At 39.6% G+C, this 13,777-nt stretch overlaps 1 protein-coding gene across 1 annotated transcript; it reads left to right on the top strand.

Moving 5' to 3' along the window:
• The first annotated feature begins 9,129 nt into the window (after positions 1 to 9,129).
• Positions 9,130 to 13,586, top strand: LOC139116262 (cell adhesion molecule 3-like). The gene is made up of 5 exons (XM_070678855.1): positions 9,130 to 9,280; positions 10,363 to 10,731; positions 11,250 to 11,570; positions 11,899 to 11,977; positions 12,410 to 13,586. The coding sequence occupies exons 1-4, from the start codon at positions 9,235 to 9,237 to the stop codon at positions 11,970 to 11,972; spliced, it is 810 nt and encodes a 269-aa protein (XP_070534956.1). The 5' UTR covers positions 9,130 to 9,234; the 3' UTR covers positions 11,973 to 11,977; positions 12,410 to 13,586.
• Positions 13,587 to 13,777: the final 191 nt, after the last annotated feature.

The raw sequence follows: 13,777 nt of genomic DNA, 5'->3' as shown, positions 1-13,777 counted from the left end.
ACTCCTTAGGCCAATTCAGACTCTGAGCAATTTTCTCAAAATGAAGGAAATATTTATCAACATCCTTTTCTTGGAAAGGGGGAACTAACCTGAAATGCTTAGTGATGTCAAACTTGTCTGAAGGGAAGAATTTTCCTGACTGTCCAAGCTCTAAACGTTTTATTTCTACCTGTAATCGCTGTTCTTCTAATCGCAATTCTTTTTCTCTCTGTCTTTCTTCCATTTCTAATCTTTCCTGCCTTTCTTTTCCCATTTGTAATTCTTTTTCTTTCTGTCTTTCTTCCATTTGTAATTCTAGTTTCTTAATCTCCAAATTTGTCTGCAATTCTAATTCTAATTTTCTGAGTTCAGAGGAAGACTCAGGCTCATAATCTTTTAAGGCAGACTCCTCAAAATGGCCAGAATTAACTAAATGTTTTGCAATCTTGAACTGTATTTCTCGCTTGCGCATAGATCTTTTGACATCTACTTTAAGGAAATTTGCCAGTGCTATGAGGTTGTCTTTTCTGAGGGAATTAAATGTGTCCTGATCAAGGTCATCCATAAATTTGTCTGGCTTGAATTCCGCCATGATTGAATTTCGCTGAGTTCACAGTATACAGTAGTTTTGAAAAGGCTGTCAAAATGTTGTCAAACGGCTCAAAATATTCGTATCCCGGACAAGCCCCCAATTTGTTACGTGCAGAGAAAACGAACAAAAGGGTGAACTCAGCAGTTTCCGTTTAAACAAAATTTATTACGAAAACAAAACTAATTGCTAAGTTAGGGACAGAGTACAAGCTTTAAAAGTGTACAGACTACTTATCTCAGCTGGGACGGCAAAGCTCCAGTCTCAGAGTTGTAACAGTCAGTTGGATGAATGAACAGTCCTTGCAGGCTTGAAGCTGCACAAAGTCCACAGTATAAATCCAGCGTTGGCAGTGAAGGTCTTGAAAGGTCTTGAGAATGACTACTGCTGGAGTTTAGTAACACACAAGAGACACGATCCCAAAAGTCTGACTGGAAGCTGTGCACGTCCCTTTTATAAAGGCATATAAGAACAATCTAGAACTTTTATTGACATGCTAATTACTGTTCTAAAATTATCTCTCTTACACAACTAATCAACTTTCCAGAACATTCCAAACATGACTAATTGAATTCAAGGTTGTGAGGTCATTAAGGGCAGTGACCTTGAGAATGTTCTAGACTAATTGAACTCTGGTCATGATGAGTGTGGGGTAAATGACCTACATAACAGTTGTAAGAAAGGAATTTCAAAGTGTCAATCTTAAAGTTTGAATACAGTACATTTTGAATGAGCTGTGAATGTATTTCACACTTTCTATGCTTAACCAGATGTCCTGAACTGTTGTACAGAAATGGATGTCAATCATTAATATCAAACAGGAAAAAGCAGTAAATCAAAAACTTTGATGGGTGTTACGACCTGCCAGTCATCCAATTAAATCTCCTGAGGGACAATAGAGAGGCATTTTAGCCAAATCTGATGTGTGCAGAGTCTGAGATGACCTTTTCTTGTAACATTGATATTTGTGCATGTTGCTTTCTCATACTGAATTCTCATAGAGAGAACAGAAAAGTATCAGGAATTTGTCATGCTTTTCATATGAAATGCAGATTTCAACATCAAGATATCTCTTGCATATATCTCTGATTTATTAAAGTATGGCATCCAGTATGGCGCGGAGAAAAATATGAAACATCCTGATATAGGAGGCACCGTGGCCCAGTGGTTAGGGTAACGGACTCACTATCAGAGGGTGGTCAGTTCGAGACCCGGTTCAAGACCCAGTAGATCCTGAGTAATGGACTCACTGTCGGAGGACGGTGAGTTTAAGACTCTAGCACGGTGTTGTGCCCCTGAGCAAGGCACTGTACTCCTCAGTGCTCCATTGGGGGTAGTGGGTTATGCGTACCTAATTGGGCTAACGCCTGTTGGATGATGGATAGATTAAAAAAAATGATATCTCTGATATATATGTCTTGTATATTAAAGTAATGCACAGGAAGGGTGTACTGAAAAATGTCTGATATATTAAAGTAATGCGCTTGAAGAGCACGCTGAAAAATATTGAACATACATATATCTCTGATATATGTATGCCTGATATGTTAAAGTTGGGCGTGCTGAAAAATATGTCTGATTATTAAAGTTACGTGCCCGAAGGGCGCGCCGAAAAATGCAACTGGATGAAATTTGTGGCTGACACGATGCATTTTAGGCAATGATGAGCTTGTGTCGAAATTCAAAAACACACTGACCCCCCCCCCCTATTGGGCATTTCAAAAACATGGTGACCCCCCCCTATCACCAAAGTCAAAAACAGGGTGACCCCCCCCATGAATCCACCGCCCCCCCCCCGGCCGAAGAAACTGACCAGTCCCTAAAGTCTATGCATGCAACGCCCACTGTTACAGTTTCTTGAGAGGAAACCCGTAGACATTTAATGCGGGTTTACAGATGCAGTTACAACTCTGAATTGAAGAGAAAGTTTGATGAGCTGGAGAAGTCTGCAAGTACGTCATCAGTTGAAGATGCTCTCCAGAAAGTTATGGAGCTGGCCCACACACCATCTTGGTATGCCCGTCCGCAATTATTTAATGCATTACGTGTCTTGGTCGATAGAGCCACTAAAATAGCTCACCCAGAGCTAAATCCCGTTTCAGAGCTGTGCTTGCCCAATTTGAAACAAATGATTTTGGCGATGATGCGGGTCATCTCATCCTCTTGCTTCTAGGTAATAAGGAAGAAGAGGAAATTGCTTCGAAAGTGTCAAAATTTTTGCAACGTTCTCAGAAATATACTAGGTTTACTCCTTATTGCAATCGCTTTCGACATGATAAAAGTACACAAATTTAATGAGGTGAAATGCTTTGTGTGTGGTGTTATTGGGCACATTGCAAGAGATTGTAAGAACAAAAAGTAGAATGTTGACAGAAGTTTGCAACTGTTTTGCACTTTTTGAGAAATCAAATCGTTAATTATAACTTTCTTGAAGATTATAAGCATAAATGCACTATAAATAGAATATGTTGTGTTATGTATTGATAGTGGTTCCCTTGGACGAGGGGGGGGGGGAATACCAAAAGCCCTACCTTATGACTGCCTGTCATTTGCAGGGATCCTGTCTGGGGGTGCCCTCTGTACGTTTCACTAGGGCTCTTTCCCTTTTTTTCCAGTTTGAAATTCCTAACTTGGAGATGCTATATCCGGTCGATCGCAGTGTACAGCGACGAACAACTTTCACTGGGTAACTCTAGAGGGCCTACCCAGACATGGATGAGACACTTCTGTCCCCAGTAATGAAGCAGCTCTTGCAGGAAGTAAAGTCTCCCCTCAAGACTTGATTTTAAGAAACCCCGATGATTTTATTGCTGGAGAAGTTCATAATTACTTGTCAACTTGGCAGTTATTGACGTAAAATCTTACAAGTAAATCTCAAATTTTACGTTGGCTCTCTGACGGGGTAAAAGTGTCTGAGTACATAACTCCCTTCAAGGGCACTAAGGGAATGTTATGATCACCCGTCCCCGCCTCCTGTGACACTTCAGAATAACATGTCAAGTAAAAATTTCGGCAAGTTTATTGCATCCACCATTTCTGAGAGATTTATATCGGGAGCAATATCGGTTCGGGGTAAAGTTGGTCGAGATGCTCCCCCTATGTTAGTTATGCCTATTACTGTTTAGCCCAAGAAGCCCCGTATGTGCATCGACATGCATTATTTAAACCTTTGGATAAAAGATGCGCATTTCGGTTTAGATCAATTAGTGGAAGTTACGAGATACTGAGCCAGGAGATTACCATTATAAATGTGATGATAAAAGTGGCTATGATCATTTAAAAATTTTCGATGACTACAGAAGGCTTTTGGGCTTCCAGTGGGCTGGAACATGGTATGTCTGTAATACGCTCCCCCATGGATGGAGTTTTCTGCTTTTGTTTACCATACTTTAATAGGCTATTGCATCACTAGTTATGCTAGGTCTCTTAGGAGTACCGTGTTTGCAGTATATCGACGATAGACATGGTGGCCCATTAGTTCAAACCCGCGATTGTCAGAACCGTCGTAACCGAAGGGAATTGGCCGATACAGCTGCATTCATACTCGCTAAATTGTGTATTGACGCGGGATATTTTTTGGCCTTGCACAAAAGTGTCCTGATACCTGTCCAATCACTTGTAATGTTGGGTTTTACCGTTGACACGGTAGCAACGGCATTTAGAATACCAGAAGAAAAACAAAAAACGTTCCTAGAGTTGCTTGATATCGTCCTGAACAGCCGAACTGTAAGTTTGGTTATGTTGCGACGTATCATAGGCAAATACATATCATTCACACTAGCAATTCCATGCGCTGGAATCTTCATTCGGCCCACACAAGCCGAATCGCGGTCAAGTTCCCTCATTCCATGACGGAATGATCTTCGTAATGAACTCAAAGAATGGAAAGACATTATCAGTTTATCGGGTAGTTTTAGGTGGCTTCCAGAACATCAATTGGCCATAAACATGTTCACTGATTCTAGCTTATATAAATGGGGGATATTCTGAAAAATGCTGACCCATATGATACGGATGTAGAAGTATGCGATATGTCGGACGAAAAGTGGCGTAACTTCCCCATCATAATCAAGGAAGCTGGAGCCCTGCACCGAGCTTTGATATCGTGGCAGGGCAAAATCGGAAATGCGAGCATGGAATAAAGGTGTACAGGGAGCAAAGTCTACTCAGCTCAATGATATCACCAGAAAGATTTTTTGGCTCTGCCCTGACTATCTATACAATATGTACAGTCGTGTAAAAACCCCGCTGACGCACCGTCAAGAAATTCCAGTTTGGTGCATGCATCTCTAGCCGAGGAAAAGTGGAAGTACATCGACGCCATGTTTGGCCCCCATAATATTGATGCTATGGCAAGCGAATCAAACACAAAACTCATAGGTTTATTAGCCAGTTCCAACAGCCAGCCAGCGAGGAAGTGATTTTTTTCGGCCACAGATTTCAACCGACGGACAGACTGTATGTGTACCCTCCATCTAAAAGGGTACGCTCTGTCGGAAGACATGTAGGCTAATTGAGAATAAATTTGACACGACAATAATCGTACCCAAGAGAGATTTTCTTGACGCAGCATGGCTTTCCATTCAGGGTTATGCCATAGAGGAGGTATTGATCGGAACAATAGGAGAAAAGGGAGTTATTCTTGCCCCTACCAGATATGGATACAGAGACATCCCACTCTCCGACGAGCTGTGTATGCGGTAAAATTCGCAACTGTTTCAATGAAAATGTAATCTCAGTATATAGAAGTAAGCTTATGCAGAAAATAGTTCAGTGCAAGCATAAAATTTTTTGGTTTGTTCATGTTTAATATTTTTTGTTGTTCGCTTTTTCGATCTTAATTTGTAGAAATTCTGCTGGATTTGTGGTAGTAAGACAACGGATGGAAATATTACATGCCTTTTATGCGATACAACACTTGTCTCATCTGCCGACCCACCCACTATCATGACAGGAACTGGCCAGGAGCCAAATCTTCACGCCATTGATCAACGCATGCAGGAAATATTGGGAGAAAACTCGGCATACGAAAAACAGAAAGATAGTTTGATTAAACAACTTGAAAGTTTCCTCGCTCTTCTCCCAATTTTTCAATCAGTAGTTGAAGCAGACCCTGACGATATCGTTAGATTTTTTTATCTATAAAGATAAAGATGCGAAAACGCATGTCCACAAAGACACGTGTGAGTTTTTTGTTTTTTTTGGTTTTTTTTGGTTTTCGGGAATGTCGCAATGCGCATGCCCAAAACGTCTAAAAGCGAATACATTAAAAAATATGGTCTCAAAATTAAAGGCGTACTACCGTATAATTTACAAGGAATACAACGGCAAAACCCAGCAGACTCTGTCATGGTTGACAGGTATGTGAAAACGACATCGGAAGAGCAGGCAAAGCTCATATAACGACAAGATAAGCGCCACCTTTGTTCATACAAAAGATGCAGCTAATGTTTGACCTCATATTAAATAAAATGATTACCGCAACTACTCCAGCTACTGTGTATATTCTAGCAAGAGACCTAGCATTCTTCAAACTGTTAATTTTTTCTGGGGATCGTGCAGGGACATGCTCTTTAAGGTAATATGCACCTCGAAAGTGAAAGACTTAAACTTTTGCTCAAACTTTCCTAAATGAAACTTTCGACCATTCTCTTACCAAAGCAAGAATAAAAATCAGGGGTCACCGTGCAAACTTTGGTACCAGAGAGACAAATAACTTGCGATTTCTCGATATTTGAAATTCAAAATGGCCGCCATCCCTGTGTTAACTCTATGGCAAAAAATAAAATTTTTGATTTTTGAAAAACTAAGACGGTGAAAACTTTTCTTTCGCCAAGAGCTTCAAAATGAGCCCCCACAAGTGGTAGGTCAGAAGAAAATTGATAAAATTTCAAGGCCCGAATTTCTGTCCCCGAGGTGCGTTCTACCTTAAGACCCAAGAGATTCTCCGTTTCCATGATAATTCGGGGCTGGTGTTGAACCACACCTTTGGGAAATGTGCAAACAAGTTCTTATGTCCCATTAATTCCTTAGAACAGTACATTATACTGTCACAAGAATTAGGCATTGATCTCAGTAGAGGTCATCTCTTTCGCCCGAAAACCCCAAGTGGGCAAGTGGAACAACGCCACATTTCCTCACAGGTCATATATCACCGCTTAATAAGTTAAACATAGATGCGGGTGAAACACGCCACAGTTGTCGCAGTGCATGCGCAGTGTCTTTGTCACTGGCAGGTACTATCTCATGCGTCACATAGGATGGCGCTCGGAAGAAACGGCCCATTACTACTCTAAATTATCAAATGTATTAGCAATCGGGAATGCTGCACAACTTGAAGATTGACTGACATGGTAGATGCCTATGTGCTTAGGCTTTGAATAAAGTAATCCGTAATTTCTAAAGCTGTACAAGTGGTAGATGATGACTTTGTCTTTTTTACTTTCGCCCTGGTGCCTGCTTTTATTTCATTAGACGCCTTTCTTAAAAATGAAAATTGACCAAAATTCACCTAAGAGATCTTTTTATAACATCATTACTGAGACGTGGTTTGCTCTCTTCAGTCACAGTCATTGTTCACTTTTCTTGGTAGATTTTCTATAAAAAATCAATGAAAAAATTTCAATCAACAATAAAGCAATCGATCTATAAATCAATCAATCAACATTTAATTTTCCCATTTTGGCAAATATTACATATCAGAAATGCACATTTGTATAGGTTTTAAGGGTAATAGGAGGCGGAAAAATAGTCGATGCTAGTCAAGTCCCTTTCCCCAGCCATTTAAAATTGAACCTAAAGAAAATGAAAATCACAAATCTTAAGTGCTGACAGGTAAATAATCATAATAAACCCTATGAAAATAAGTAAATGCATGCATAAGTAATGTATAAATAAATCAGCATATAAATAAAATAAATATACCTACCCGTTATTTACAATCAAATCTTGCATGAAGAAACAAATGAGGGAGTGTAGAAAGGGGTTTCGAGTTTGTTTTGATTTGATTCGCTGAGGTAAACTATCCAATCAGGACGAGCCTGTTCAAGATATTGCGAATTTGTGCATGGATGTGCTGATACGAGGGACATCAAATTTGCCTTCGTTTTTATGACGTGTACTGTATTGCTGTGAGGGTAACTGAAACGAAGTGCGCCACGAGAGGCGTCCTAAAACCGTACCGTCCTACCAAGCTAATAGGACAGGCACTACCACTTCAGACGTTTGCCATGAGCTAGTCCACAGAGAAGAGCAAATGATATATTGGTCTAGAAGTTATGATGAATAACTTGAACTGCAATGCATTAAACACTTTATCATACAAGCCTTACATGTGTCCTTTGTGTGCCTGCAGCTTTACCCTCCCTATCTCCGTATATTATTCAGAAAACAGTTGCACTTGGAGGCACACACTGACATGGGCAAGGCTTGTATACTAAAAATGTTTGATACACATTTGTTCATCATAAGTTCTTAACCAATATATTGTTTGCTGTACCTTGTGGCTCGACTGCTGACGTCATCTCGCGCCTTCTTACCCTAACATACCTACGTTGCCACCGTGGCAAGCGCCGTCACCATGGGAACACATTACATGCTTTTCTCCCCAGCCGAGGGCTGAGGCATTAGAGCTGGCGATACGAGCGAGTGCCCAATCTTGTGCCTTGCGAAAATAATGGGGAAGCAAAGGTCGCAATGGCACACTAGGCTGTCTAAAATAAAGCCGTGAGTACGTTGGACATGTTTCCGAAACCCTATTAAGGATTCCTAAATATGAATACCGTTGACACGATGTTTCTCTCCGATATATAACGGGATTCATTATGTAGGCTATCGATGGTAAAACAAGTATTGAAAATGACTGTCAATTTTGTCTGTTTTGTAAAGGACGAACCACGGTGAAGCGGGGCTGTTGACAAACTAACGAAATGCGCTGGAACACACAAAATTGTGATAAATAATGAATAAAAATAATGTAACAAGATGTACGCTATCTGCTGTTTAAGTTCAAATTCATAGAGTATTAGTATTAGAGGAAATGTTAAACGGCCAAATCTAGATTTATAATCTGTTTTCACGATTTATCATCATGTTACTCGACAGAGACTGTTGAGGCACAAAACTTATCATCATGTAAACATACCGGCATATAAAATAGTAATTGACATCGAATTTTAAGTTACTGCAACGCTGACTTTCAGTTTCACCGATGCGACATTAATTAGCAAGACAACATTGATACAGTTAGTTGATCTTCATACTGTATTCCGGGATTCTATTTGCAATAGAACAACATCGTTTGTAGTTGCATGGCCAGCACGTTAATCATTCCAGTGTAACGTTAGTAACCAAATGCTTGGAATGTAGGTTCAACAGATATTTAATTTAATGCGACGCAAAGTCGCCTAAGAATTAAATTTAAGAAAGCGAATCGTTAGAATCACCAAATCATCTGAGTACCTTGTCAGTCTTTACTCATCATTCATCATTCATCTGATATCAAAGAACATTCAACATCCTACAGCGCCCTTGCCTCACCTTACTTTAGATCTGTTAGTAATCTTTGTGAGGTAATCATGAAAGCCTATTAAACATTAACCAGCACCAAGCCCCTGGTACAGCGTTATGTACCATCCAGTGGGACTATTTACAAAGCACGTAGCAAAATGGCGCAGTGGCGTGTTTGGTTACTCCCCGCACTCTTGTTCACAGGTAAGTGCTTATTTTTAGCATTTGTAAAGTAGTTATAAAAATGAAAGAAAGATAGATGTTATTTCATGTTTCATTACTCCGATTAGTGTCGATAAATACCAATCTGTGCACCAAAATATATGGCGCATTTAAGTAACAAGAAGGTAAATTGGCGATGCTAGTTCCCCAACTAAATTAATCCCAAATCCAGGCGAAATCCACATATGCACGCTTTGTCCTGTTTCGCATTCTATATTCTACGGTTGCAGGAAGACTTTTTAAAACAATGACAAATGCCCTTGGCAAAGGTCGATCGACTACGACACTTCTGTCAGAATATCTTCATAAAAGTTTAGAACGGACGGGGTTAGGTCCAGAGACAAACCATGAGTCAAGAGTACTTAAATTCACAAACCGTTATATTAATAACTACCCAAAAGACCTAATTCCAACTTGACTATAACGGCCATTTTTAAACACACCTCTGTGAATGATTTATTCTCGCACACATTTCAGTGTTGAGGTAATGTTTGAGTGCCGATCACTGATAAGGTGGGGCTGTGCATGCTATTTATTAACAGAGTGTTTAATTGTTAACGTTTATAACTGCCTGTTAACCGCTATGCGGAGGAGCATCGTTATGGTGTTTACCAGTCATGCCAGTTATTTTCTTCCATTGCAAATTCATCACCGTTTATTAAAGCCATATATTTTTTACTCAAGATTATGGTTATAATCGAAAGATTTGCAGAGATAAGCATGTACAGTTGAATATCCTTCAATTGGAAAAGACAATCAATTCTCAATGGTTATTTTTTTCCAATCTACAGGTGTTTGAATTTAAAATACGACAAAAACATTCTGTAACTTTTTACTTCAGTCATGATTTTGTTTTGGACGCTCATGTGTTTCGATAAATTAAAATTGGTTTGATTTTAATGCCTCAATGTTGGATTGGTTTTCCTAAAAGAGGTATTATATAGTGCCCACAAAGCAATTAGTGTAAGGTTTTGACGTATCTACACAGCAAAATTACCCCTCTCTCTCTCTCTCTCTCTCTCTCTCTCTCTCTCTCTCTCTCTCTCTCTCTCTCTCTCTCTCAGTAATCGTCTGCTGTTCAGCCCAGGAAGACTTAAATGTGGTGACCAACGACATATCAGAGGGGGTCACTACACAGTCTGTAACATTAAAATGCACGTACCACATTCCGGGGTACTATAAGGACAATTTCATAATTACTTGGTTCTTTGAACCAAGTGATGGCGGTGAGAAAATGGTGATCATGAGCAAGACAGATGACGAAAATCCAATCTATTACGGCAGAGCTTCTGGTAGGATGGAACATGTAGGCACTCGCGCTGATTTGAAAATAAATCGCCTTGAACTTCTCGATGACGGTATCTACACATGTGACGTTAATTTCTACTTGGCAAAAGCATCTGGAGATGGCAAAACCAATCTGCTTGTACACCGTAAGTTGTTTTATAGGCATTATAATTGTTTAATTTTGACCTTTTCTTAACGATACAGTTGAACACCTCAAACCTTGATAAGCAAAGAAAAAAGCCTGAAAAGTTAATTATTTACCTACATTTGTTATGACACCAGAAGCACAGTTGCTTGTGATGAGGTAGAGCTTGAACAGCCTCTGTTACCTCTTCTATGCATGTCATGTCCTAATATTAGGCCACGATTAGTCCCCTCTGATCACAGTGGCTTGTGATCAAGTAGGTGCCGGACAGCCTATGACCTCCTTTGTGCATGTTTTTAAGGCTGTCCGGTGCATACCGAATCACGAGGGACTGTGATCGGATAGGACTGGTCGTGGTGTAATCATCTGTGGTCCCGGTCTGTGGTCTATCCCGCTCTGCGTCTATGCGCCCATAGACGCATATGTTGGCACGTCTATGGGGCTCATAGACGCAGAGCAGAATAGACCTCAGGTGAATGTGCATACATCTAAACTTTCTGCTTGCCTTTGAACATTCAGATTTCGTGGATTTCGTTGACATACTGCAGTACAACGAAGGTGATTACGTGTGGGCACCAGCAGGCCAAGAAATATCATTCGACTGTAAAGCGACAAGAGCTAAACCCGCCGCAGTTTTATCATGGTACAAGAACAACGCTATCGTTGAAGCTGAGCCAGACAAAATCACAGAGAATAGCGATGGAACATTCAACACAGAAAGCACCATGACTATGGAAGCAACTCTGAAAGACCATAATGCACGAATCAAATGTGAATCAAGACAGGAACCCAGGTTACTCCAAGGACAGAGAAAACACGACATTGTCGTATTGAACACAAGTAAGTATACTTAATATCGTACAATGATTTTCGATCGGCGGCTATTTCACTGAACAGTCCCTATGCCAATTATTGTCTCACTCTCAAGGGGTATCGTATCAAAGAAAAAAACTATGGTCAAGGTCAATAGAACGCACAAATACATACTACATTTGACCAATGTCATTAACTGTATATGTCTGCTATCACTTAAAAAATTACACGACAGCTGATGGTTGGTGGTGGTGATGATAATAATGATGTCGACAATATTGCTATTGTTGTTGTTGTTGTTGTTGTTGTTGTTGTTGTTGTTAATCCTTTGATCCTTTGTACTTCTCACCTGTAGGTGGCACCGTGGTCACCGCTGGCAGTGTCATAGTAATGACGCTTTCAATATTGTTGAGTCACATACTGCAATAGTGAAGGTTGGTATCTCTCATGCAAATCATTGCAGGAATCACATAGAGAGAGAGAGAGAGAGAGAGAGAGAGAGAGAGAGAGAGAGAGAGAGAGAGAGAGAGAGATGATACAGGCAGACAGATAGACATACAGAAGAGACAGATGCAAGAGTCTGCCCTCTGTCTCCATGCCTCTCTCTCTCTCTCTCTCTCTCTCTCTCTCTCTCTCTCTCTCTCTCTCTCTCTCTCTCTCTCTCATATCCCAAGATTTAAGGTGTGTGAGCAATCAGTTTCTGTCTGTATGTCTTCCACACTCCTCATATCTTTGGGAGACTGGCAGACAGACTTTTGCAGAACTGACATATTTTAATCATTAATATTCTCGTATTGATCGATCATCAAAATGGTAATTGTTTTTATGTTGACCTAACACTTTGTTCTGATCGCTTTCTTCCCTAGATGCCACGGCCAACGTTGGATGGAATCATGAACAGTAGACTGCCACTGAATCAGTAACGCGCCGGAAACTATTTAGCAACTCACTTTCGCTCCATATGCACGCATTTTGATTTCCGTCGTTTTTGTCAGTCACTGTGTTTATTTTCATATTATTTGATATTATCCCGTGGATTCTAAGTCTATATGTTATCAAACAATTGTCCATTATTTTATACGAACTCAGACAGCTACCGAATAGAGCTCACTTCTGTTCCCATGTTAATCTCCGAGCTCAAATTCAGTAAACAAATCCACTTAGTGAAAAGTAAACTTGGTCACGTGTGTGTAATTTAGACCACACCTTTTTTCTATTTTCAATGAACATCTTCAATTGCAAGTTTCTTGAGTAGGCCACACTGTATGCAATTTGCTTTCTTTCATTTAAATACTCTATCTACACTTTCCCGGCAACAGCAGAACTTAGAAAAAAGTAAGCAGCAGTGTTGCGCTGCCATTCATTCCTTGTTACATGTACAAGCACAATGACTCCCTCAAGGCTTTTACAAAGTTTAAAACACGTTGATGCCACATATTCCTAAACCCCTTGCCATGCTTGGCCTTGTTTGCATTTAAACCCACATTTCTTTCATTTGCTTCTCACTTCAATAGAGTTAGCTTTCCCTTTTGTTTTCTCTACAAATGTTTAATATTAGATGTCAAGATAGACAGCTCATAAAGTTTTTTCATATAGAGGTTATATAGGGCCATTTTAACTATTTCGTAAATGTTGTTTAAATAAAGTAATTTTATATGTAGCAAGATATGACAGTATTATGAAATGAAACTTAATCATTGTTTTACAGACTGAATACTTTTTAATTTGTGATAACAACTAAAAACAGCCAGTTTATTTGATGTCAGCGCCAACATTTTTGGACATTGCCCTGTCTTAGTCAAAATAATACTTCTTATAATTGCACTTCTTGTATAGTTTGTTGCTGAACGATTACGTGTACTAACGACAGGGATATAATTTAAAGAATTAATTTTTTGTGTTGTTAAATATTTTAATGAGATCTTTGAAAATAGATGCATCTGGAAAAGAGGGATTGCCTTTTATTTGCAAAACTAAGTTTCGTTCTGTATCATCATTGTTATCTTTGAAACATCAGATTTTCTAAATAAAGCTTAAAAAGCATTACTCTGTTTGTGTTTTTAAATTGTTGATTATATACTACGTTTTCCAAACTCAAGCCTTCATCATTTAGATATTGATGTCACTCGTGTTTAGTAATTTATGACGTTGACAGTGAGCGTTTGACTGTTATGACCCTAATAGGCCAGTATACTGCAAATGTTATCTATACTGATCAATAAAAACAGGGGTCA

Source organism: Ptychodera flava, chromosome 17 (assembly GCF_041260155.1).
Source record: "Ptychodera flava strain L36383 chromosome 17, AS_Pfla_20210202, whole genome shotgun sequence".
In the NCBI taxonomy this organism is placed as follows: Eukaryota; Metazoa; Hemichordata; class Enteropneusta; family Ptychoderidae; genus Ptychodera; species Ptychodera flava.
Note: the sequence above shows the minus strand (reverse complement) of the source record. Positions and strands in the feature narration are given on the sequence as shown.

What these genes read in the sequence shown, in the direction of transcription:
- LOC139116262 (XM_070678855.1), top strand. Translation starts at nt 9,235, where the DNA reads ATGGCGCAGTGGCGTGTTTGGTTACTCCCCGCACTCTTGTTCACAG. An exon ending in CCCCGCACTCTTGTTCACAG is followed by an intron (nt 9,281 to 10,362) that starts GTAAGTGCTTAT and finishes TCTCTCTCTCAG; the next exon opens with TAATCGTCTGCTGTTCAGCC. An exon ending in CATTGTCGTATTGAACACAA is followed by an intron (nt 11,571 to 11,898) that starts GTAAGTATACTT and finishes TCTCACCTGTAG; the next exon opens with GTGGCACCGTGGTCACCGCT.